Source organism: Lissotriton helveticus, chromosome 2_1 (genome assembly GCF_964261635.1).
Source record: "Lissotriton helveticus chromosome 2_1, aLisHel1.1, whole genome shotgun sequence".
NCBI classification, from domain to species: domain Eukaryota; kingdom Metazoa; phylum Chordata; class Amphibia; order Caudata; family Salamandridae; genus Lissotriton; species Lissotriton helveticus.
The window spans coordinates 2,900,080-2,926,530 of NC_136059.1; the positions used below are offsets into that span (position 1 = coordinate 2,900,080).

Consider the following 26,451-nt stretch of genomic DNA (forward strand, 5'->3'; position numbering starts at 1 on the left):
GCACCCAAGAGGAGGCCCTGTTTGAATCCCGAGGTGCTCCAGAATTGTTTCACAAAATATGGGGGAAATGGTTCAATATGGTCCCGCCGTAAGTCTGGCTGACCTGCATGTCTTAAGATCTGCCATTATTGAGCTTTCAGATGAAATGTTGGACTGGAATGGACTGACCCAGCCTACTTCTCTTACTGATTCAAATTCGCTGCATGTGTTGATTTGTGAGCTGCAACCAATGAATTTCCTGATACTGTTTTATATACCTAATAAAGTTGATTAAAAAAAAAAGATACTGGAGACATTCAGATCCCCTTCAGGGCTATTTTTTATACCAAACTTGGGGTTTTTCAGACCCCCGTCTCCTAGAGCCAGACCCCCGTTTGTCTCTATATTTCTCCAAGGTGTGTATCCGCTGATGGAGCTCTAAGTATGAGGGGATCTTGTAGGGCTTCACACATTCATTGCAGGAATATGATTTTGAACTTGTGTTTTAGGTCTTTTATTTGGTGTACCTTCAAGCTTCATAATGCGCTGAAGCTCTTCCCACATTCATTACATGCAAAGTATCCAGAGTGTACTCATCTGTGTATGATCAGCAGTGAGGATTTGCTAAATGATTTCCCACAGACATTACACGTGCACGTTTTTGCATTTGTGGAGAGCTTCTGCTGTTTGAGTGGCATTGGAGAAGGGGTCAAAGACTTCTCGCTTTCATCACTTGTCTTCTCAAGACGTATATATTCATATTAAATTGATACGGCAAAAACCAAATTGATGTTCTACTGTTACTTTAAATTGATTTGTTCACACAACTGTATGAATTAATATAAAATTGAACAAGAGTGCAGAGGTTTATATATCTGTTTTACGTTTTCACTGGGTCCATTTGCGCTTCGGTGTTTTGGCACCTTAGGTAGTGGGGTGCAGTCATCTTAACCTCGAGGAGAACCAATACTTATATTGAATGCACAAAGAGACTAGATGTGCTACCAATTAAACCACCACTCCCAACTGTAAATATTCTCATCTGAACATATTGATGCGTTTAAGCTAGTGTCATTCATCGGTTGTTGAGGTGCTGAAGAATCATGGGAACACATCTCGCTTTCACAGCATGTCGAAGTTTTGTCTGTGACTAGGTTGTCAAGTTCATGCACAGTACTCTTTTCGTCATGATGTATGGAGTCTTTTCCATTTGGATGGACTTTCTGGTGTAGAAGCAATATTGCTGATGAATTAAAAGACATTTCACATTCGGTGCAAGGGTAAGGTTTCTTTTCTGGTGCTTTTGTCTCACCCATGGGTGTACCAACACTTTTCTTTTCATAAACCCTGGTGGAAACTTTTTCTGTTGTATGAACATTCTGGTGTTGAAGCAGGACCAAAGAAGAATTAAAAGACAGATCACACTCACTACATGGGTAAGGTTTCTTTTCGGAGGCTTTTGTCTCACCCATCAGTTTACTAATACCTTTCTTCTCATCACTTTGTATGGAACGTTTTTCTTTTGTGTGAGTCTTCTGGTGTTGAAGCAGCAATGAAGCAGAATTAAAAGACAGATCACAATTACTACAAGGGTAAGGTTTCTTTTCTGATGTTTTTGTCTCAACCTTGGGTGTACCAACATTTTTCTTATCATCAATCCTAGTGGAAACTTTTTCTTTTTTATGAACGTTCTGGTGTTGAAGCAGTACCAAAGAAGAATTAAACGACAGATCACACTCACTACATGGGAAAGGTTTCTTTTCGGAGGCTTTTGTCTCACCCATCAGTTTACTATCACCTTTCTTCTCATAACTTTGCATGGAACCTTCTTTTGTGTGAGCCTTCTGCTGTTGGAGTGGCATTGAAGAAGGGGTCAAAGACTTCTCGCTTTCATCACTTGTCTCTTCTGGGGCATTGTTCTCAAGTGTACTCACACGGTTCTCATCTGAACATATTGAATCGTTTAAGCTAGTGTCAGTCTCCGGTTGTTGAGGTGCTGAAGAATCATGGGAACACATCTCGCATTCACAGCATGTCGACATTTTGTCTGCGACTAAGGTGTCAAGTTCATGCACAGTATTCTTTTCGTCATGATGTACGGAGTCTTTTCCATTTGTATGGACTTTCTGGTGTAGAAGCAATATTACTGAAGAATTAAAAGACATTTCACATTCGGTGCAAGGGTAAGGTTTCTTTTCTGGTGCTTTGGTCTCAACCTTGGGTGTACCAACACTTTCCTTTTCATCAATCCTGGTGGAAACGTTTTCTTTTGTATGCACGTTCTGGTGATGAAGCAGTACCAATAAAGAATTAAAAGACAGATCACACTCACTACATGGGTAAGGTTTCTTTTCGGGGGCTTTTGTCTCACCCATCAGTTTACTATCACCTTTCTTCTCATCACTTTGCATGGAACCTTCTTTTGTGTGAGCCTTCTGCTGTTGGAGTGGCATTGAAGAAGGGGTCAAAGACTTCTCGCTATCATCACTTGTCTTTTCTTGGGCATTGTTCTCAAGTGTACTCACACAGTTCTCATCTGAAAATATTGATGCGTTCAAGCTAGTGTCAGTCTTCGATTGTTGAGGTGCTGAAGAATCATGGGAACACTTCTCGCTTTCACAGCATGTCGACGTTTTGTCTGTGACTAGGTTGTCAAGTTCATGCACAGTGTTCTTTTCGTCATGATGTACGGAGTCTTTTCCATTTGCATGGACTTTCTGGTGTAGAAGCAATATTACTGAAGAATTAAAAGACATTTCACATTCGGTGCAAGGGTAAGGTTTCTTTTCTGGTGCTTTTGTCTCAACCTTGGGTGTACCAACACTTTCCTTTTCATCAATCCTGGTGGAAACGTTTTCTTTTGTATGCACGTTCTGGTGATGAAGCAGTACCAATAAAGAATTAAAAGACAGATCACACTCACTACAGGGGTAAGGTTTCTTTTTGGGGGCTTTTGTCTCATCCATCAGTTTACTATCACCTTTCTTGTCATCACTTTGCATGGAACGTTCCTCTTTTGTGTGAGCGTTCTGCTGTTGGAGTGGCATTGAAGAAGGGGACAAAGACTTTTCGCTTTCATCACTTGTCTTTTCTAGGGCATTGTTCTCAAGTGTACTCACACGGTTCTCATCTGAACATATTGAATCGTTTAAGCAAGTGTCAATCATCGGTTGTTGAGGTGCTGAAGAATCATGGGAACACATCTCGCATTCACAGCATGTCGACGTTTTGTCTGCGACTAGGTTGTCAAGTTCATGCACAGTATTCTTTTCGTCATGATGTACAGAGTCTTTTCCATTTGCGTGGACTTTCTGGTGTAGAAGCAATATTGCTGAAGAATTAAAAGACATTTCACATTCGGTGCAAGGGTAAGGTTTCTTTTCTGTTGCTTTTGTCTCAACCTTGGGTGTACCAACACTTTCCTTTTCATCAATCCTCGTGGAAACTTTTTCTTTTGTATGAACGTTCTGGTGTTGAAGCAGTATCAAAGAAGAATTAAAAGACAGATCACACTCACTACATGGGAAAGGTTTCTTTTTGGAGAGTTTTGTCTCACCCATCAGTTTACTATCACCTTTCTTCTCATCACTTTGCATGGAACGTTTTTCTTCTGTGTGAGCGTTCTGCTGTTGGAGTGGCATTGAAGAAGGGGTCAAAGACTTCTCGCTTTCATCACTTGTCTTTTCTGGGGCATTGTTCTCAAGTGTACTCACACGGTTCTCACCTGAACATATTGATGCGTTTAAGCTAGTGTCAGTCTCCGGTTGTTGAGGTGCTGAAGAATCATGGGAGCACTTCTCGCTTTCACAGTATGTCGACGTTTTGTCTGTGACTAGGTTGTTAAGTTCATACACAGTATTCTTTTCGTCATGATGTATGGAGTATTTTCCATTTGCATGGACTTTTTGGTGTAGAAGCAATATTGCTGAACAATTAAAAGACAATGCACATTCGGTGCAAGGGTAAGGTTTCTTTTCGGAGGCTTTTGTCTCAACCTTGGATGTACCAACACTTTTCTTTTCATCAACCCTGATGGAAACTTTTTCTTTTGTATGAACATTCTGATGTTGAAGCAGCAATGGAGCAGAATTAAAAGAAAGATCACAATCACTACAAGGGTAAGGTTTCTTTTCTGAGGCTTTCTTCACCACTTTAGTTTTGCTATCACTTTTGGGTTCGCTAACATTTTTCTTTTCATCATTCCACATGGAAGCTCTTTCGTTTGCGTGAACTCTCTTATGCTGAAGCAACATTTCATACGCATTGAAAGACCTTTCACATTCATCACACGGGTGTGGCTTCTTTTCTGGGGTTTTCTGATGATGCTTCCCGTCGACGTGCATGAAAGCTTTCTCGCTTCCATGAACCCTCTTGTGTTGAAGCAACATTTCATAAGCATTGAAAGACCTTTCACATTCATCGCATGGGTGTGGTTTCTTTGCTTGGGATGTTTGCGGATGTTTACTTGCACTTTTCCTCTCATTCCAACGCTTCTTCTTGTCACTGTATTTTGATTTGCTTACATTTCTGTTTAAATTTGCTTTTGAATTCTTACGAAGAGGTTTTTGCTTTACACCTGGCACGTTCGCCTTTTTGTGGAATACCTGGTGCTCGATTAGGTTGGATTTCCGAATAAAGACGATCCCACGGTCTGAGCATGGGTACTTTTTCACTCCCGAGTGTGTTCTTGGAATTTTTTTGGACGACTTGGGTTTTCTCGCAGGCTTTTTAAATTTGCGTTCAGTGGAGTATTTTCTTGCAGTATTGTTCTGCCTCCTTTTGGGTCTTTTAGGCCTATATTTAAACCCTTCATCATCTTTAGTAGAGCTCAAAACATCCTCCTCCTCCTCGCCTGAGATCCAGATATCATCCTCATCTTTCTCTGAATACCTGACTTTTTTGGCTGCTCTTGCTCTTCGTGGTTGCAGTTCGTCAGTACACTCTTCAAGTTTTCTCTTGTACTTTTTCAAGGTATTCGTCTCTGATTGAAACAAAATCAAGACACAAATTCATTTGATAACAAAATGAAATATAGAAGTAGCAGACATATCAACTTGTAAGATGTGCTCTCTACTAGTGCTTCACAGAGAAAGTTATGTTGAACAAGTTACTTACCCTAGACAATAATCTTTCTGGTGAATGCTTTACCTACCTGCGGATTACTCACTTTTTGAATATTCCAAGGTGCCAGACAGGATGCAAAAATGTTCCAACAGCTGTCCTACGCCATTAGGTGGAGATCAGCTCCATTCCGGCATCAGACACATACCAGGACATAACATCCTTGGAGCCATATATATTGCAAAACTAGTGCCTTGCCGTCAGTTCCTCATTCTTTTGTTTAGAGCCCGTACAGGTAGACACAACCTGCAGTATTTTGATCAGTGGCTATGCCGTTTAACAATGTAACCAAAAACCATATGTATGTGATGGCTGTGCGACCATTTTCAGAACGGGGAGAGGTGAGAAAAGAGTTGGGGAGATTGGTGAGGAATTTGCAGACAAGGAAACAATGATTACCTCTAATCCTATGTCTCTTCCAGGGGAATCCTCATCAAAGTCATAAGCACTAAATATTCCAGCCCAAGTGCGAGGACCCCGGCTGGTGGTTCACAGCACCTTGGTGGTGCTAAAGGTGCTGTGGGGCACCAAAACGCGTTGATGCTGCTCTTGTGTCTGGATCGAATAAAACGTTATCATCAACTGTACAAGAGTGCCGTGGCATTCTTGACTGAAAGAAAGCATTTTCTTTGGATTACAATGTCAGCGTGCGGCGTAGCGCTGAACATGATCACAGCCGAAGATATGACAGCTTGAGGGCAACACGTCGAAACCAGGAGAATACATTCACACACACTGGCCACAACAATGAGAGGAAAAGTTCTAGGCGCCATTTTGTGATGCGGGACACTGATCCAGTGGAGGGGGTGGAGAGAAAAACATTAAATAGGACATAAGTGGTCACCCCATATGACTGAAGATAGGGGGTCTCTAAGGGACCAAGACTAATAGGCTAGAAATTTCCCCAATTTTTTTTTTTCAGGGCCCAAGGTTACAGGGACTTTTTGATTAGGAAATAGAATGAAACAAACCGTAGAAATTCACAAAAAAACAAAAGTTTTCAGGGATGTTATAATTTTGTGTATAAAATCTGAACCTAACATAACTTCCCTGTAACGTATAGTTTCTTACTTTTCGGTGTAGTTTTGCAGCTTGAAGACTTTCTGGATTCACTATGCTGTGCATTATCCGCCATCTAGTGGTTGGGTCCGGAATTGTAGTCTTTTTTTCTCTCTGGCCCAGGTGGGCGTCGACATCCCACCATTTGGTGTCTTTCGTGACGTCGGCGCGCTTCCGGCAGAAGCTCCCACCTTTGGTCGCCATTTAGGAAACGAGAGGAAAACAATAACGCAAGAAAAGAAAAAAGAATCCTAAGTCTTATCCATTTTTTAATCCCCTTTCTCCGGTCTCATCTTTCTGGCGGAGGAGGGTGGGTTCGCTAATGAATCCAGAAAGTCTTCAAGATGCAAAACTACACCGACAGGCAAGAAACTATTTGCTTTGCAGCGTGCATCTTTCTGGATTCACTATGCTGTGCATAGACTTTGTGGTACAAAAGGGGGTGGTAATGGACAAAGCATCTGAATCAATCAAACACTCACACCCAGTCAAAAGATCTGGGTTTAATCCATCACCGTTCTTCAGCCCACACTGCCACCCCAGTTCAGATGCTCCGTCCATCACCACCCCCTTTTGTACCGCTTTTGGCCGCCATAAGTGTGGCAGGGTATGCTCAGACGTGAGTGAGTCCCTTGCTCACTTTACCACTGGATTCAAGCAGGCCCGGCTGAAGACGGCTGTAATGCCAGAAACCGGTCCTCGGAAGCTTGTTTCCGGTCCAGGGAAGACATGGCTTGGCAGTTCGGGCTGGACTGTTCCCATGAGGCACAGGGTCAGACTGATTTGCATATGGCCATGTCTGAACTGGGGTGGCGGAGTGGGCTAAAGAACGGTGATGGATTAAACCCAGATCTTTTGACTGGGTGTGAGTGTTTGATTGATTCAGATGCTCCGTCCATCACCACCCCCTTTTGTAGTGCATAGACTTTGTAGCGGTTTGTCCTTATTGCGGTGGCTGGGTGGAAGATGAGCACTGGTTACTTAAAATGTGTTGTAAGAACTTCTGTCCCACTTGACCTTCTTTGTTCATTTGGATATCCACACAGTAGTGCTTAGTGAACGTGTGCACTGAAGACCATGTTGCAGCTTGGCAAATGTCTTGAATTGGTGTGTTAGCTAGAAACGCAATTGTTGTGCCTTTCTTCCTCATTGAATGAGCATGAGCTGCCCCTTCTAACTGTTGCCCAGCTTGTTTGTGGCATAGTTGTATGGTTTGTGCGATCCATCGTGCAATGGTATTTTTGGTAACAGGTCGTCCCGAAACTGCTTGCGAAGGAATCAAAGAGCTGCTTTGTCTCTCTGCTCTCCTTTGTTCTTTCTATATAGAGCATCGCCGCCCTCCTGGCGTCCAGTGTATGCCGCACTCTCTCTGTGCTTGGTTTTTGGAAAAAAACTAGGTATTTGGCTGATGTGGAGCCGAGACACCACCTTTGGCATGAAGTGTGGGTCTGTTCTCATTACAATCCTATCATTGTGTATTTGCAGGTAGGGTTCTTGAAGTGTTAGCGCCTGCAACTCACTTACTTTCCGTAGTGATGTGATAGCTACTAAGAAGGCCGTCTTTAGTGTGAGCATGTGCAGAGTAACCTTGTGCATGGCTCGAATGGTGCCTTCATCAATTGTGTCAGTTCTACATTGAGGTTCCGTGCTGGTGCTGGCATTCTGTTTGGAGATGTGATCCTTTTCGCCCCTTCCAGAAATCTCTTTACGACTTGGGAGGTGAAGAAGCTCTTAACCGTTTCTCCTCTAGTATAAGCCACAATAGCACTAAGTGTACCCTCAGGGATGTGTAGCTTAGTTTGCTTTGCAGCAGATGCATTATGTATTTTAGCACTGTCAACTCCCTTGTGACCTTTCTTTGCAAATTCTCCCTAATGCACCATTCTGAAATCTCTTCCACTTTGCTATCTAGCATTTCCTTGTGGTAGGCCTTCTTGCCTCCCTGAGCACTGCCATTGTGATCCCTGGTAGTTTGAGGTGTGCAAACTCTAGGTCTTCAGGAGCCAAGCTGCCAGGCTGAGGCTCTCTGGCTCTAGCATCCTTCCATTCTGCATTGTTTGCAGGTCCCTTCTTTTTGGAAATCTGTGTGCTGGTGCTTGCGCCATCTCCACAATCTGCGAGAACCATGACTGTCTGGCCCACTGAGGTGCTATTAGTATTAGCGTCATTTTGCTGAGTCCGCATTTGTTGAGTACCCTGTGTATCAGTGGGATCGGGGGGGAAAAGCGTATGCAAATGTCTTTGACCCACTGATCCATAGCGCATTCCCTTGTGACCGATGATCTTGTTCTCTGGATGCGAAGTGTTGGCATCTTGCATTTTGGTGTGTTGCAAATAGGTCTATTTGCGGTGTACCCCACTTTTGGAATACCTTCTGTAATTCCTGTTGGTTGATCTCCCATTCGTGTGATGCTGACGTCTGCCTGCTGAGTCTGTCTGCCTCCACGTTGTCTTTCCTTGGGAGATGTACTGTTAGTAGGTCTATCCTTAGTGGGATGGCCCATGACCATATCTCCTGCGCTAGGCTTGATAGCACTACTGACTGTGTCCCACCCTGCTTGTTGATGTAGAACATGGTCGTGGTGTTGTCTGTTTGGATCAACACCCTTGTTCCATACAGCTGCTTCTGAAAAGCTTTCAGGGCTAGGAACACTGTCTTTAGCTCCAGGTAGTTGATGTACTTTACTGCATTCTGTTGCGACCATAGCCTCCTACCTTCAGTCTGCTCATGTGCGCGCCCCACCCCAGCTGGAAGGCGTCCGTCGTGATGGTCACTGTTGGAGTTGGTTGTGTGAATGGTTTCCCCTGTGATCATTTTTGTTCGTTCCACAAAACCATTTCCTGATGTACTGCGTGTTTGACACCACTAGATCTTCCCAACTCCCGGTTGCCTGTGACCACTGCTGCTGTATCCCTTCCTGGAATGGCCTCACGTGTAGTCGAATATTATGGACTAGGTGAATACAAGACGCCATCATTCCCATCAGCTTGCTCACTGGCCTCACAGTCGGAACTTGCCCCTCGCAGTAATGACGTGTTTTCTTCAGTATCGCCAAAGTTCTCTTCCTGCTGGGGAACACTTTGGCCTCTATGGTGCTGATCTATGCTGCTAAGAATATCTTGACTTGCTCTGGCTCTGTTGACGATTTCTCCCAATGAATCGAGAAGCCCAGTTCGGTTAGTGTTAGTATGCCCTGTGAGATGTGTAGTTTGCATCGATTGTACGAACTTGCCTTTACGAGCCAGTCGTCGAGATAAGGGTATACAAGTATCCCTGGCTTCGTAGGTGTGCTGCGACAGCTGCTAGGCATTTTGTAATCACCCTTGGTGCGGATTTTAGTCCGAATGCCAGTACTGTGAACTGGTATTGGCTTTGGTTAATCACAAACCTTAGTAGGCGCTTGTATTTGATGGGAATGTGTAAGTATGCGTCTTAAGTCTATAGTAGCCATGAAGTCTCCTTGCTGTATTTGTGGTATTACCTCTTGTAGGGAGGTCATCTTGAATTTTTGAGTCCTTATGAATCTGTTGAGGAACCTCAGATCTAGGATAGGTCTTAGTGTTTCGTCCACCTTTGGCACCAAGAATTAAGTTGAGTAAACTCCCTTGTTCTTTTGGTTTTGTGGTACCACTTCTATTGCTTCCTTGCTGAGCAATTCCTGTGCCTCCAGTTGCAAGAGCGAGAGCTCCTCTGCTGAGTGTGCCTTTCTCCTTGGGTTTATGTCTGGAGGTTGTCTTTCTAACTCTATACAATATCCGTATTGTGTGATGTTTAGTATCCATTTGTCCGATGTGACCTTCCTCCATTCCTGGATGAAGTCTCATATTCTCCCCCTTACTGGTGTTGTGTGTTCGAGGTACTGTGTCGTTGAATGTTTGACTGCATCTTTTCTTTTTTTTTTGCAGCCTACCCTGAGGTGTTGCTAGGGTGGGGGCCTGATGCCTGGCGGAGTCACTTGGTTGAGGGCTGTTGTCCTCCCCTCTGTGTCTGTCCTCGTCTGTTTCCGCGCCCTCCAAAGGACTGTCCCCTGGGTTGATACTTCCAGTCCTGCTGCTGCTGACCCTGCTACAGCAGGCCTTGGTTGTTCCCATGGTAGCCTTGCTGGGATGTTTAGTGCGATGTGGTTGGCACGTTTCCTCCACTTATACTACCAGGTCTCCTTGTGGGTGTGCCTCTTATCCCCCTGAACTGCAGCGCTCCAATGGCCCTTGCTGTTTCGTTGTCCTTCTTGAGCTGTGTCAACTTGTCGTTCACTGGTGTGCCGAACAGTTGCTCTCCATTGAAGGGTGTATTTCAGATGTTGCTTTGTAGCTCCGGCTTGAATCCTGAAATTCTCAGCCATGCGTGTCTTCTCTCAGTCACCCCTATCTTCAGTAGCCTGCTAGATGTTTCTGCAGCATCCAGTACCGATTTTAGGCATGCGTTCGCCAAGTTCTTTCCTTCCTCTACCAGGTGAGCAGCTCTTTGTTGGTACTGATCTGGTAGGTGCTTTAGGAGTTTCACCACTTCATCCCAGTGTTGGTATGTGTGCCTGTTGAGCAGGGCATTGGAATTCGCAATGCGCCAGTGTATTGTCGCATTTCTCTCCACCTCTCTCCCTGCGAGACCCATCCCCCTACTCTCCTTGTCCGGAGGTGGTCCGGTATTTGTGGGGACATTGGCCCTTTTCCTAGCCGTTGCTGCATTTATGGAGTTGGCTGGCACTGACCCCTGGATGTATGCAGGGTCCTGTGAAGAAGGTTTGTATTTGTTCTATTTTCTAGGTGTCACAGTCTTGCATACTGCTGGCTCCTTAAAGGTCTTCCCTGGTCCAGCACACTGGCGAGCATGGCCAGGAATTGGCCTCTGGTCTGTTGAGTCAGTAGAGTTTCCAGGAGTAAACGTGCCTTAGGCTTCTCCTCCATTTTCAATCCATAAGTCTGTGCAGCCTTCTGCACCACCATGTTGTAGATCCCTATGTCGTCTGGCGGCGAAGGGCTCGAAGTGTAAATGGCTACGCCTTCTTCTGGTGATTGAGCGTCGAGATCTTGCCATTCCACGTCTTGTGCCTCCGAGGCCATCGAGTCCCGGTATGATTGCAGATCGTCACCCTCTCCATCAAAATAGTAGTCCTCTTATCCCAGTGGAGCACTTCTCTTCGAGGACGTAGCCGTGAATGTCGATCCTCTTTCCTCGGCGCCAGGGTGTCGTTCTTGAGGGCAACCTTCGACGTCTTTGAGGCTTTTCGCCAATTGGGAGTCCTTTTCGAAGATCCGCTCGGCTGACTGTCTCTGGAGGCTGCTGCTTTTGTCGAATGTTTCGACGGCAGAGCTCCTTTCTCTCAAGGACTTGGCTTCACCCCTATGAGTGTTGCTCGGGGCTTTTGCTTCACTCTTTCGAGCGTCGTTTGGGTGTTTTGGGGTCGACGACTCCCTTACCTCCTTTGACTTTTTCTTATGGACCTCGACGACCGTGCAGGCCGCAGGCCCTTCTGCGATGTTGTCCTCTTCTCCACTGGAGAGGACCAGGTCTCGTAGTGATGGAGGTGGCCCCTGCCCTGGCATGTTGTGGTTCGCCCTTCTCTGTCTCTCCCTTACTCCGAGGGCCTTTGGTGTAAACGCCAAGCAGGCGTTGCAGTCTTCGCTTCTGTGGTCGAGTGGCAAGCAGAGGTTGCAGACTGGATGATGGTCCTTCTGTGCGTACTTGTGTTGGCAATTGTTGCAAAATTTGAACGGTGTTTTGTCCATACCGGCACTCAGGGAGCCCCCTGCGAGCGCATACTCTGTCGAACGTCTAGGTTTGTTTGTAACTTCTCCCTCGTCGCTCCGGATACCTGACCTGTAGTCCGGTGAAGTTGAAAACTTGACTGTCGAATATCTTCGATTTTGCTTGAATTCCTCTTCCAAAACTCTAACTTATCCTTCTCTTCCAGGGGATCCTCATCAATACAGCAAACACAAGGAGATGATGGATGGAGCACTGAATTTTTTCAGACACTAGCCCCCAGTCACAGTTCTGGGTTGAATCCATCATCGTTCTTTAGCTCACTTCGTCACCCCAGTTCAGACCCAGCAATATAAAAATCAGTCTTGACCCTGTGCCTCATGGGAACCGTCCAGCCCGAACTGCCTGAACCGAACACAAGCATCCTGGGACCGGGTTTGGGGTAGCAGCACCCTTCATCAGCCAGGCTAGCTTGAATCCAGTGGCAAAGTGAGCAAGGGACCCACGTCTGGGCGTACCCTGCCAACTTAGGGCAAACAAAGCAATCACAAGGAGATGATGGACATAGCACTGAATCTTTTCAGACACTCACCCCCAGTCACAGATCTGGGTTGAATTCATCATCGTTCTATAGCTCACTTGTTTCTGGTCCAGGGAAGAACTGGCTTGGCACTTCGGGCTGGACTGTTCCCATGAGGAACAGGGTCAAGACTGATTTGCATATGGCTGGGTCTGAACTGGGGTGGCGAAGTGAGCTAGAGAACGAGTTCTCCCTCTAATCTGGGGAACAAGGTTCAGGCCTTGGCAACGACGCTCAACATCCTGTGATTCTGGGCAAATCACTTAATCTCTCAAAAATTAATGTGTCCTTATGTAAGCAACTGGTGCTCATAAAGCGATCTGATACCGGATACCTTCAGGTCAAGTATGCGCTATATAAAACTCAGGGAAAACTAACCACTCAGTAAAGATATGAGCAGATTTCCAGGTAGCAGCTTTACAAATTTCAGAAGCAGTTGCACTCTTTAATAGAGCTGCAGCCGCAGCTTATCCGCTTGTAGAATCTGCCCTCGGTCGTAAGGATTTTTTTAGCTGGCTGGTAAGAGAGGAGTTTACAAGAAACTATCCAACTGGAAATAGTTTGTTTAGAGGATGCCAAACCTCTCAAGTAAAAAACCTCCTAGGCAATCGATCAATGGGAACAGGTAAATAAGGGAAAAATCAGGAAACAGAATATATGTACAAAACATTCATTTGAATGGCAGAATTTAGGAAGATTATGTTAAAATGTATTATGCTGAAACACATTACACAATTATATAGTGAAATACATCGCTTACAAAAGGTAACAATTAATGCATTTATGCCACTAATTGCATTAATTGTTACCTTTTGTCTTTTAAAAAAAAATCCTTTCTAAGCGATGTATTTCACTATACAATTATGTGTAATGTGTTTCAGCATAATACATTTTAACATAATCTTTCTAAATGATGTCATTCAAATGAATGTTTTGTATATATATTCTGTTTATTGATTTTTCCCTTATTTACCTGTTTCCATTGATCGATTGCCTAGGAGGTTTTTCACTTGTATTCATTTATTTATTGCATTTATAGAGCGCCTCAATCGCCCCAAATGGGGCATCTCCGCGCTGAGGACAAAGGATTCAGCATAAAGGGGAAAGAAGCTAGAAGAGATGGGTCTTAAGCTTCTTTCTAAATATCAAGTAGTTGTCGTTCAGACGAAGATCAAAAGGTAATTGGTTCCAAAGAGAAGGGGCTATATATGAAAAGGATTTTCCTCCTAATCTAGCCAGTTCAACTCAAGGCACTACGAGTAGGCCTTTGCCCTCAGAACGAAGTGTCCGAGTGGGAGCATATTTAATAAGTTTTTCCGACAAGTAGGTAGGGGTCAACTGATTAAGGCCTTTAAACACAAGGCAGCACACTTTAAACTGAATTCTCTTCCGAATCGGAAGCCAGTGTAGATTATGCAATAGCGGAAGAGAAGGAGTAAGTCTAGAAGCACTGGTCATCAGGCGTGCCGCAGTATTTTGCACTACCTGTAAGCTTTGCAGATCGGAATCTCTAGCTGAAATTAGCAATGCGTTGCCATAATCCAGGCGGGTAAGAACCAAAGCATGGATTAGAATTTTGCGGGTACCAATTGGAAGAAAATGAAAGATCTTACGGAGCAGGCTCAGGGCATCAAACCACGATTTTTTAGTGTGTGTTATGTGGTCTTCTAGGTTAAGGTCATTATTTATTAAAACCCCAAGATTTTTAACAACTGTCTTTGGAGTGGGGGCGCTGCCCAATTCTTCTGGCCACCAACTAGGAGACCACCCAGTAACGGCCTCCTTGAAAAGCATGATCTCCGTTTTTCCTGCATTTAAATGCAGGAAATTGATCTTCATCCAGGAGGATATTATTTCCATGCCTTCCAAGAACGTATTCTGGCCGTTAAGGGTGTTTTTATTGTATGTAAAAATCAATTGGGTGTCGTCCGCATAGGAGATAGGGGATAACCCAATTTTCCTAAGGAGAGCTGCCAGAGGGGCAACATATACATTAAATAAAGATGGGCTAAGACAGGAGCCCCGAGGGACTCCCTTCGTGACCTGTCTAAACTTGGATTTAAAAGGGCCCAAATTTACGGATTGAGTCCTGTCCGTGAAGAAATCTTGTACCCAATTCAAGGCCATGTCTTGGACACCAATAACATGTATTCTTTCCAGCAGTATTTGATGAGAGATAGTATCGAATGCAGCGGATAGGTCAAGCAGCACAAGAATTACTGCTTGACCTGCATCCGCTAGCATTCGAATATCATCAGTCAGCTTTACCAAAGCAAGTTCTGTACTATATCTGGGGCGAAAGCCGGACTGTGAAAAGTCCAGGCAGTTGTTAGCCTCCAGATAGGTAGAAAGATGGGCGTTGACATGCTTCGCAAGTAACTTGCTATATAAAGGCAACAAGGAGATCGGACGATAATTAGTTATAGTATCAAAGGGTAGTTTGGTATTTTATAGGCATAATTTGTGCAGCCTTCCATCCTTTAGGGAGTTTGCCTTCTGTGATAGAGTGATTGAAAATAGAGCTAAGAGGTTTCGCCAGTTCAGTGGCTAATTCCTTAGCAAATTTGGCGGGGATTAAATCTGTAGGAGAGCCCGATTTTGCAGATTTTAATAGAAGTTCCGTATCCTGAGATGTCAGCAATGGAAATTCCTTCAAAGTTCCCTGTCCATGGCAATCCCATGATTGGATCATGTATTTTTTTTCCCCTGTCCTAGGAATTGAACGTATCACTGTTCAGGGGGTCCTTGTTTTTTACACTTGCAAAACCTCTTTCACCAGACCATACTTAACACAAAGGTGATCCGATTTGCTTATAACTTTGGTTTTATTCAGGTAGAACTTTAGCACTCTGATAATATCAAGAACGTGTAATGACCTTTCAGTCGGAGTTGCAGGGTTAGGGATGAAAGTAGTTCTTATCACCACTGAAAGAATGTGTACAACTCCTCAGAACATAGAGCTTGAGTTTCACTTACCCTACGAGCCGAAGTGATAGCAACAAGAAAGCTGCTTTCCATGTGAGATGCTGCAAAGAGGGCCCAAGTATCGGTTCAAGTGGGGTACCCATCAGTTTGACAAGGACAATACTAAGTTCCCACAGAGGAGACGGTGAACTAATTTGAAGGAACACCTTTTGAGGCCTTCCAAAGAGTCTTTGACCGCTGTAATTTTAAAGAAAGACTTCTATGAAGGAGATTCCGTACAGGCCGTACAGGCCGTAATGGCCACAAGATGTACCATAGTGGAAGAAAACAGCAGTCCAAATTTAGGTAAATGGCGATGATATGGAATGACCACGTCCTTTTGACACAAAATCAGTTTATGATCATTTTGTTTAAACCATAAATGAAACCTTTTCTCTTTGAAAGCATATGCTCTTCTAGTGGAAGGTGTTGTAGCCTCTTAAAATGCCCATGCATTCTTTAGAAAGGCCTAAATGTCCATGTTGGAGGAATCCAGGAGCCATGCAGTCAAGTTCAGTGAGGGAAGAGAAGGTTGGGATGTAATATCTGCCCTCCGAACTTGTCCAGGTGATCCTGTCTGGACGGCAATTTCTTGTGCGGTCTCTCTGACAGGTGTAGAAGATCTGTGAACCACCACGGACAAGGCCATTCTGGGGCTATTAATATCATTCTGGTTCCGGACTTGTACAGTTTCACAATTATTGTTGGTTTGAGAGGGATTGGGGAAAATGCGAACAGAAACGTCCCTGATTAATTTATCAAAAGGGCATTCCCCTTTGACCCTGGTTGGATGAACCTGGATACGTAATCTTGCCATTTTTTGTTGTTTGTTTCTGCGAAAAAGTCTATATGAGGGTAATCCCATTTATAAAAAAATATCTTGTAAGACCTCGTCGTTTAGGATCCAGTTGTGATTTTTGTGGAAACTTTGACAGAGTCTGCGTTGGGTATTCTTAACCCCTGGGAGATCACTGGCTGTTTTGGTTAAATTCCTGGCTATTAACCATTTCCAAATGGCTTGGGCTTTGAGAGTCAAGGGACGGGAGTGAGTCCCTCTTGTCGGTTTGAACAAGACGAGTTTGTTGTTAAAGATGAGAAAAAGGACTTTAGAGTCAGATGAACTGCTCTCAATCCCCGCATACCGATATGATACATCCTTTCCTTGTTCAACCAAATTCCCTGGGTCTGAAGGGAGCCCATATGAGCACCCCATCCCTTCGAGAGAAGCATCTTTGATTAGCGTCCGAGTTGGGAAATCCTGAAGAAATGGTACCCTACAAGCAGGTTCTTCTGGAAAGGATTGACATGCAGCTTGCGACAGGGTAAGATTGTTTTTCCGCGGGGTTCAACGGATTATGTTACTTACCCAGTAAGCATCTGTTCTTGGCATGTAGAGCTGTAGATTCACATGCTTTGAATACTCCTTTCATCTAGTGTTGGGTCCGGATGTTTGTAAGTTGTTTTTCTTTGAAGAAGTCTTTGGAGTCACGAGGTAAGCGGACTCCTCCTGTCGGTGATAGTGCGCTTGGGCATCGACTCCATTGTTAGATTATTCTCCCGCAAGAGGGTGAGAATGGAGTGAGTGAGTAAAGACATGTCCATGCGTATGTAATGTAAATAAAGAGAACTGCAACAACTACAACTGTGGGGGGAGGTGGGACGGCACAGGTGAATCTACAGCTCTACATGCCAAGAACAGATGCTTACTGGGTAAGTAACATAATCCGTTCGAGGCATGTGTGCTGTAGATACACATGCTTTGCACAAAATATATAGCAGCGTTCTCCCAAAGCGGTGGCTAACCAGTAGATGTTGCAGTTGTCTGGAAAAGTGTCTTTAGCACTGCTTGTCCTACATTGGCTTGTTGGCGTGCTAACACATCCACACAATAGTGTTTAGTAAATGTGCGTGGTGTGGACCATGTTGTTGCTTTACAGGTATCAGCAATGGGAATGTTTCCTATGGATCCCGCTATTTTGCGAGTGGAATGCGCTCTGGAGGTACAAAGTTATTTATCTTTAGCATAGCAGGTTTGAATGCATTTAACAATCCATCTGGAAATGCCTAATTTATTAAACTGTTTCTTTGATCACAAAAATACTGTTTGTGGAATACCCTCCATATAACGGAATAATTTATAGGTTTCTGTTTACAATTGGCTGTTGCACATTATTTGTTCTTTTCTTTTGAGGAATTGTTTAACTCCAAGAGCGGTACATTTGATGAGCTCTGAAAGGTGTGTGTAATGTGATTTACTTATATCTGGCAAAGGATTGGTTTGAGGACCATTGTTTTTCTATATCGAACTGCAACCTGGTCCACAAACTGTTATTGGGTTACCCCGTTGCTTGTAATGGCTACCTTGAGCAGGTTGTTTCCTGCGAGGGTTTCTATGTTAAATGTTGTGTAAAGTGAACTGTTTAGTCATATGTCTTTATTTTGTTTGGATCTTTGAACTAATAGTACGTTTGTTTTTGATATATCGGATAAAGAAACGTTATCTTATAGCGAGGATTACATTGATCAGTTACTACTAGCCCAGGGGGTGGAAACTTCCGAGGAATCAGCACTCCTAGTATTGATTTAACACTTAATGAGAATGTCTCTAAGTTGGAACGATTAGAAAAGAAATTGATCCGGACAAGGCTACATGGTCTCGTTCTGGCTAAATATCTCCAATCTAATGTCATCCCGGTGGGGCTACAAGTAAGAAACTGTAGTGTAGTTCCTATATTCCCAATAGGCTCTGCGCATTGGAATATTAGATCCTGCAGTTTAGACGTAGGACTGAGATCGACTAGGTCTCTACGGAATATATTAGACTTAATTGTGAGTGCCAGCTAGCTCAGAGGTCACTAGAAACTTTCTCAAATTCACAAGAAGGGATTAGTTTCTGACAACCGCATAAACATGACAACTTTGTTTCCCAAGAATAAGAAATCAATCTCTAGAGTCGCGGAAACAATAGAAAACTATTTTACTTAGTCAATCATGCATGCTTCGTTTCACCAGAGGTGCTGAGAAATAGAGAGACGGGCGTTTTCAATAAAAAGTATTTATTGAGCAGTCTTCTTTCTCAAGCATAAGAAATGTACTGCTACAATCGTAATACTGGTTAGAAAGTACAAGGCATATAATACGAAAAGTATTATAAAGTAGTACTGTAAAAGCATGGTATGGTTTCTAAGCCATAAACATAGAATACATAAAATACATACAGTGATAAATAATGACTAAAAGTACTCAACTGGTGCTTCTAAAATACGCCTACCCCGGTGTACCTAACCTAAGTATAGTACGGGGGAAGAAGTAAGTTAGATGTAGCTTAAGTTTTGTATTCTTTGCCAAGAATCTATTCCAAGAATTCTCTAAGGGTTTAATCAGTTCCGTACCTTGGTTTTCGAATGACGGAGGGCTTGTATCTCTCTCTCAGGACTCGATTTCCCAGCAACCCGCAAGGGTAGCCTGGAAACACTGGAGCTGGATTTCTCGGCAGGAGAAAAGACAGCGTCTCTCAGTGCGTCAGCTGGAGGGTCGGCTTCCTTTGGCACTTGCTGCTGCAAGGCGTCGGGCAAGTAGTTAGTCGATCTGCTTCAAGCCACCGTGTGTTTGTCTGGGCAAACGTAGGCATATTTATACCTTGAAGGTGCCAAGTTTCAATCAATCAATCAGAGTACTTGTAAAGCGCGCTACTTACACGTGAGGGTCTCAAGGCGCTATGGGGAAGGGGGGGGAATGCTGCTGCTACTGCTCGAAGAGCCAGGTCTTGAGGAGTCTTCTGAAGGCGAGTAGGTCTTAGGTTTGCCGTATGTGGGTAGGGAGGGTGCTCCAGGTCTTGGAGGCGAGGTAGGAGAAGGATCATCTGCTGCCGGAGGTCGTTCGTTGGATGCGGGGGACAGCGGCGAGGGCGAGGCTGGCGAAGCGGAGCTGGCAGGTGGGGGTTTAGAAGCTGAGTCTGCTGTTCAGGTAGGCTGGTCCGGCGTTGTGGAGTGCTTTGTGTGCATGGGTGAGGAGCTCGAAGGTGATCCTCTTGTCGACGGGGAGCCAGTGTAGGTCTCTCAGGTGGGGGGTGATGTGGCTGCGGCGGGGGACGTTGACGATCAGTCGGGCGGAGGCGTTTTGGATGCGTTGTAGTCATCGTAGGCGTTTGGCTGGGATTCCTGCATAGAGTGCGTTGCCGTAGTCCAGTCTTGTGCTGACGAGGGCCTGTGTCACCGTTCTTCTTGTTTCGGTCGGGATCCACATGTAGATCCTGCGGAGCATGCGGAGGGTGTTGTAGCAGAAGGAGGAGACGGCGTTGACCTGCTTAGACATGGAAAGGGAGGAGTCGAGGATGAATCCTAGGTTGCGTGCATGGTCAGTGGGTGTTGGTGCTGTTCCCACTGCTTGACGTATGATTGGACATAATAACATCATTAAAGACTTAGTTCTTTGAAAGTTCCATGATTTACTAGATAAATTAGTATTCAAGCAAGGGGAAGTTCCTAGCTGCTGAAGGCAGGTTTTTCGAAGAAATCGTTGTTGATTCTCGGAACTTAGTGGAAGTAGCCATGCCGTATTTGGGCTGCATAGGCTCAGTCTAAATATGGTAATGATTTCTATGCCTATATAAGGTTCGGGTAATTTATACCTATATATGGGCATGAATCTCGAAAATTACACTAGGGTCATAGATTCCTACACCCACTCCACAATATTAATTTCAATAAAACTAGAAGTATAAGCACTGAACATATCTAAGGCAAGTGTTTACAATCCCACCCTAAATACAAATTGCATTTGAAAGGTTTGTTCACATGAAATGAGTATAAACTGTATGAAAAAATAGGTCTCAACCAATACGAAGTATAGTATGGGAGCACACAATCTATTAATTATGAAGGACGAAAATACATTCATGAAATGTCTTTACGGTACATAGAATTTTTTTTATCGAGACCACCCCATAGCATAATATATAAACTGTTTCGGTTTCAAGACAAAGTCAAATATTGTAATTAGGAAGTTTTCAAAAGAAATCTTGTTCTCTAAGAATAGTTACACTTCAAGCAGATTACTTTGTGCCAACAAGTTATATTTTGGAAAAAGTTCAAATCTGTTAGAAGATTTGTTTTGAAAGCCGAATTTCAGAGTTCAGGAAACGCTGTGTGAATTTAGTCAAAAGTTATTCTCGGTGTCAGGAGAAAACATCAGATCGTCTAGGCTGGCAAAGAAACCGTCTATCATAGTAGGCGAAAGTGGAACCACTTCAGTTAGCAGGTCAAATGTGCACAGATGAGGATCATCGACATCAGTGATGTCCGCAGTAGGTGGTACCTGTGTGCCTGTAATATCACGTATCTCACCCTCAGTTAGACTTGCCGGTGAGACCTCAATGAATGCCGTCATCGGAAGGGGCAGCCGTTGGGCGCAACACAATGCATGAGTCGTTACCGGACCTGGCAAAGCGTCAACATCCGATGGGAGGACTGATGGAAGGGTTAGACAAATGTCCAACACGCATTCCTCTCGGCAAAGCAGGCATCGTAGAACAGGTAAGATGCAATCTTGCCAGATTGGTCTGAACAAAAGGAACCAAGTTGTGTTCAGATCCCTTAAGCGAGCCAAGCCAAGAATCTGTGTAATTCTCTCACGATACCTCATGGCAAGAAGCGTCTCTTCCATGGTAGTCTGGGTATCGCTGGTGACTGGACTTGCCATATCGGAGCAGAAGGAATAAAAATAGAATTCCTGCTACGAGTCCCAAGATGAGAGGCAGGCCACCGAACACAGAGTGCACGAAATTTAGAGAAATGCAGAGGACTGCTTCAAATGGTGCTAACAGTCCCGAAAAAAGTGTCTTAAATACCTGTGCGATGCCACTGGTATCAGACATATTTAAGATTTGACTTAACATTTCTGCGAAATGTACTGGGCAGTTTGTTGATAATAATGCATGTATCTCTGCAGAAGTCCTTGCAATTTGCTGTAGTCATTGAGCATAACGTAGCTGCCATTGGATAGCTGCCTGAAAATTGGCAAGAGAGGTTATTTGCAGAACCGGCGCAGGCTCTGTGTAAATTAATACCTTGGCACAAAAGTGTACCACTTAGTGAGTTCTTACAATTTTTACCACAAAGGAATACCTCCTGTCCCCCATTCCAACATTTGTGTGTGTATGGTAAACTCCAGGTCGACTTAATGTATTCTTTACCCAACCTTTAATACAGGCCCACTGGTATATGCTGTAGACCATACTGAAATTGGAAAATTGTCACTGGTATCGTGATGGTGCATGTATTATCCATTCAATGACAGGCTTCTCAGAAACTGTTTATGGTAATCTTTCCAGTTTCTCAATACTCAGCACCGTATAGTCTGCTCCTCTTTGTGCCAAAGAGATTCATCTGTAAGGTTAAACATAGTAAATAATGACGCTGCATTGATTAGACGCCATGGCACGTAGTCTGAACGGAGATTCTGTAACGTCCAGCCTAGCAGCATTATAGAACGTAATTGAGACTGGCCATTATGTAACATTAGCAATTCTTGCTCTATTATGTCAATTGCAGATGATACGATGCTGTCCAAAGAATATATTCTGGAGGACAGAGTCGTTAACCCATTGTCCACTACAGAGAGGCTTTTCTCTAAATGAATACGATCAATTTCCCGTATTCTTTCTGCAGTTTCCATTTGCGTTACTTTCCATACTACATTATAAACAGCGTATATACTGGCGTATATGAAACCTTTTTGACGTGGTCAGCTTCAGACTTAATGGGGGCCCATACCTTTAATAGAGTAAATCACACCTCTAGAATAGATTATATCCTTCTCGATTTTAAACTTTGGCGGGCAATGAAGGACATGGAAGTTCTCTCGACCACTGACAGCGACCATAACCCTCTTTCGCTTAATATGGTCTCATTGTGGTCAAGCAGTGGAGACCCTCATCCTTTGGCTCCAACTTTTACTACTGCGGAAGTATATCCATCCAATTGTGGAAGGCGCCTGAGATGGCCTAGAATTGCCCTTGATAAAGGTAAGCTGAAGGGTATTGAGGAAGTGTTAACAACAGCACTGGCCGACTTAGACGTACCGTCTGCTGATCGACATGCCCCGCTCAAGGTCACTGAAATCTTCCAGAAAATGATTTCCGCTCTGGGAGTTCTTTTTCTCATTCGTACTTCAGCAGGACAGGGAAGGAAGCCCTTGTTGGCCGTTGCCAAAAAAGGCTGGTACAATAATGAGTGCCGCAAAAAGAAAACAGTGTTAATTAAGGCTGTTAAGTCTAGGCAGCTAGACCAAATAAAACTGGCTAGGAGCGAGTACAAACAAGTCATAGCAATAGCAAAAAAGGACTGGGAAGATCAATACTAGGAAGCACTGAAAGAGGCAAGTTTAGGGAGGGACGCGGGACGTTTTTGGAGTATCGTTAGAGAAAAGAACAGGCCAGACGGAGCCTTAATACCTTGCAATATACCAGGCCAAAGGTGGCTCGACCACTTTTTGAAGTTGTATTCTTGTCCGCTCAGTGTCCCACCGCAGTATAATTTGATAATCCATTCAGGAATCATGGAGAATCCCAATACTGACCCCTTCAAACAAAGGGAGTTAGAAAAGGCAATTGACTATATTGTTCCCCACAAAGCTGCAGGGCTTGATGGCATTCCGGGAGATCTTATCCGTTTTGACCGGCCAAAATGGGCGAAGATTATCACTAGACTAATTAACGCTATTGCAAATGGCGCACGGGTCCCCGAGTCATGGAAGGGGGCAGAGGTCGTCCCCATCTTCAAAAAGGGGGATAGGGACGACCCTGCCAACTACCGGCCAATAAGTTTGCTGGATTCCTCACAGAAAGTAGCAGGAAAGGCGATCCTCCAGAGAATCCAACAATGGATAGATGAGAACAGCGTTCTTTCAGACTACCGCACAAGTTACTACTTGTGTAACGATATATCTGTAAGAGACATTAGTTAGTATTAGATTCCTTACCTTAGAATATCCCCAGGCGTCAGACTGGATCCGGAAATTTTTGCGTAGCAGTACCCTTGCGCGTCTGTAGGCGTCGTCTGCGGCTCCGCGTCCGTCATCAGCGCCGTGATGACGTCGTCGGAGTACTTAGATGACGCCTCCGCGTGCTGACGTCAGTTCTTAGACACAGCTTTTCCGCGCCAGAAACGCAGAGCCATGTTAAAAACCAACACTGGTGCCTTTGAAACTAGGGCCCTGAAAGGGGACAACCCTAACCCTAGATCAGTGGTTCCCAAACTTTTTTGACCCAATGGCTGTTGGCCACGGCTCCCCATTATGTGATTTTTTGATTTGGGTGGAGGGATGTAAGCCCAGCCTCGGCTCAGTACCTAGAAGAATTACATGTGTTGTTAGGGTGTTTTAATTAGAGTCTGTGAGCACTCTTTCTTAAACAACTCTCTCCTGTCTGCTGTGCTGTTCACTGCGATTGAGCAGCATAATTTGACTGCCCACTTAATATCTCTGTGCCGTCAGCCATCCACCCCCACTGCACTGCTTGCCTGTCCTCGCCTCCGCTACGACATTGATGCTTTAAAAAAATAATAATAAACTAGTATATTTTAGCGCAGCCAGGGGGAAGATTAATTTACCCAGGAACATCCAACGCCGAAGCTCGAACACGGATTCCCAGCTCCAGAGAATGCAGCTCTGACTGGTGCGCCACATCGTGTCAATCAGGGGGATCCATGTTGGAGTCTTCCTTTGTTCGACCCAAAGGGACCGTTACGTCAAAGGACTTGTTTTTTATGCACATTTTCATGTATTCCGATGAGGGCCACACTTATGGTGGCATACATCACTGACGGATGATATGCCCAGCATCACAGGCCCTTGCCGTCCTTTGCACGGAGATCACATGCCCTGAGGCGATATTTCTGGCCAACTTTGCTTTTAATATGGCATCCGTTAAAGTTGTTCTCATATTGGCACGTTATCTCTAGCTTTGAGGGCCCTTTATTTATAAGGCCGGACCCCACATGCCCTGTAAGGTGGATGCTGCGGCACATCGCTTTATTTCGTTCAGAGAGCTGCCTGCACATTGTTGTGAGTTCCTGAGGTGCGTGTGCCACAACATTTTGTTTTTAAACCTGGTGACTCCATTACATATTCTACACGAGTACGTGTATGTTTATTCTCATTTTCTTTTATATGTTTGATGTTCTGCTGGTGTGTGCAGTACAAGGGAGCGACCCTGGAATTTTTTTGCCGGCTAGTGCGCTACAAAATGATAAAAACTGGTAAAGTGCAACATTCTTTGCTCTCTTATTGTGTTTAATCTAAGATTGCTCTGGACAGGTGTTGCCACTTCACATAAACAGAGGCAGTCAGGGGCATGAGCCGTTCTCTTTAGCCAATCCTAAATCATAAAAAGATAAGGCTGATGAACCTCTGCCAATCAGCGCTGGGACAGTTTTAAGTCCCAGTCCCAGCTCGTTCTCGTAGCAGCCTTAAAGAAAGCTGTGGTCTCGCACTGGTTATCGGGGCTGCAGAGAGTTAATTTACACACTTCGCACATTAAAACTTCTTCAGAGGATAATTCATTTTCAACGTTCCCAAGACGTGTGCGGCGCCCCTGACAAGTTCTAACTGCGCACCGGGGCGCCGTGGCGCACAGTTTGGGAACTACTGCCCTAGATATTGGTTCGCAGAACGGGGAGGATGGGTGGGTCGGTAAGGAATCTAATACTAACTAATGTCTCTTACAGATATATCGTTACACAAGTAGTAACTTGTGCATCTGAAAGAGAAAAACGTTAGTATCAGATTCCTTACCTTAGAATAGATACCCCAGCAATACCAACCCCGGTGGTGGGTCTGCGAACCAATAATCACACCAGAAAGTCCTGGAGGACGCAACGGCCAAAGAAGCCATCCCTCCGGACTTGACTGTCCAGGCAGTAGTGTCTTGGAAACGTGTGCAGCGATGCCCACGTAGCTGCCTGACAGATATCCTGTAAGGGCACACCCCGGCCCAGAGCAGTGGTAGTTGCCGTGGCTCGGGTGGAATGAGCCCGTAATCCAGCAGGGGGCTCCTTCCTAGCCAAGGAGTAACATGCCTGGATACACAAGATGATCCACCGGGAGATGGTCCTCTTGTGCACCGCTTTCCCCTTCTTAGCGCCCACGTAACCAACAAAGAGTTGGTCATCCACCCGGAAATGGCGTGTGCGATCCAAGTAGAATAAAAGCGCACGTTTTGGGTCCAGACGGTGGAGCCGCTCTTCCTCTTTAGAGGGATGCGGTGGCGGAAAGAAGGTTGGCAAAGTGATAGACTGCCCGATGTGGAAGGCCGTGACAACCTTGGGCAGGAAAGATGGCTTAGTACGCAACACCACTTTGTCCGGATGGACAGAAAGGAAAGGGGGTGTACAAGAAAGGGCCTGGAGCACACTCACTCTCCTGGCAGAGGTGATGGCAACCAGGAAAGCAGTCTTCAGAGTAAGAAGGCGGAGAGGACAGTTGTGAAGTGGCTCAAAGGGAGCGCACATCAGAAACGTAAGAACCAGGTTCAAGTCCCACTGAGGCATCACAAACGGAACAGGAGGGAATGTGTGAGTGATGCCCTTTAGAAATCTATTTACAATAGGGGACTTGAACAAGGAAGGTTGATCAGGCAGCCTTAGAAAGGCTGAAAGGGCAGAAAGGTAGCCCTTGATAGCGCCCAGAGCAGAGCCCTGCTGGGCAAGAGAAAGAAGAAAGAGAAGAACCTCAGAGAGAGGGGCAGCAAGAGCATCCACAGCCTTTGCTGTGCACCATGCCACAAATCTGTTCCACCTGCAGGCGTATACCGACTTTGTGGAGGGACGCCTGGCTGCCAGAATGACATTACAGACTTCAGGAGGCAAGTCAAATGGCCTCAACTGTCGCCGCTCAATTTCCAAGCATTGAGGTGGAGACTGGACAGGTTCGGGTGGAGGACCGTCCCCTGCTGCTGCGACAGAAGGTCCTCCTGAAGAGGCAGATGAACCGGGGGATCGACTGACATACTGAGTAGCTCTGGATACCAGTACCTTCGAGCCCAGTC

At 44.8% G+C, this 26,451-nt stretch overlaps 1 protein-coding gene across 2 annotated transcripts in view; it reads right to left on the reverse strand.

The window, feature by feature from the left end:
* Positions 1-477: 477 nt before the first annotated feature.
* The window catches only part of LOC144817651 (uncharacterized), a 434,119-nt gene continuing 408,145 nt past the window's right edge, over positions 478-26,451 (reverse strand). For both annotated transcript variants that reach the window (XM_078674371.1, XM_078674372.1), the window contains one exon: positions 478-4,960. In XM_078674371.1, coding sequence (XP_078530497.1) covers positions 981-4,960 — 3,980 coding nt within the window. In that variant the 3' untranslated portion in view covers positions 478-980. The remainder of the gene's footprint in view (positions 4,961-26,451) is intronic.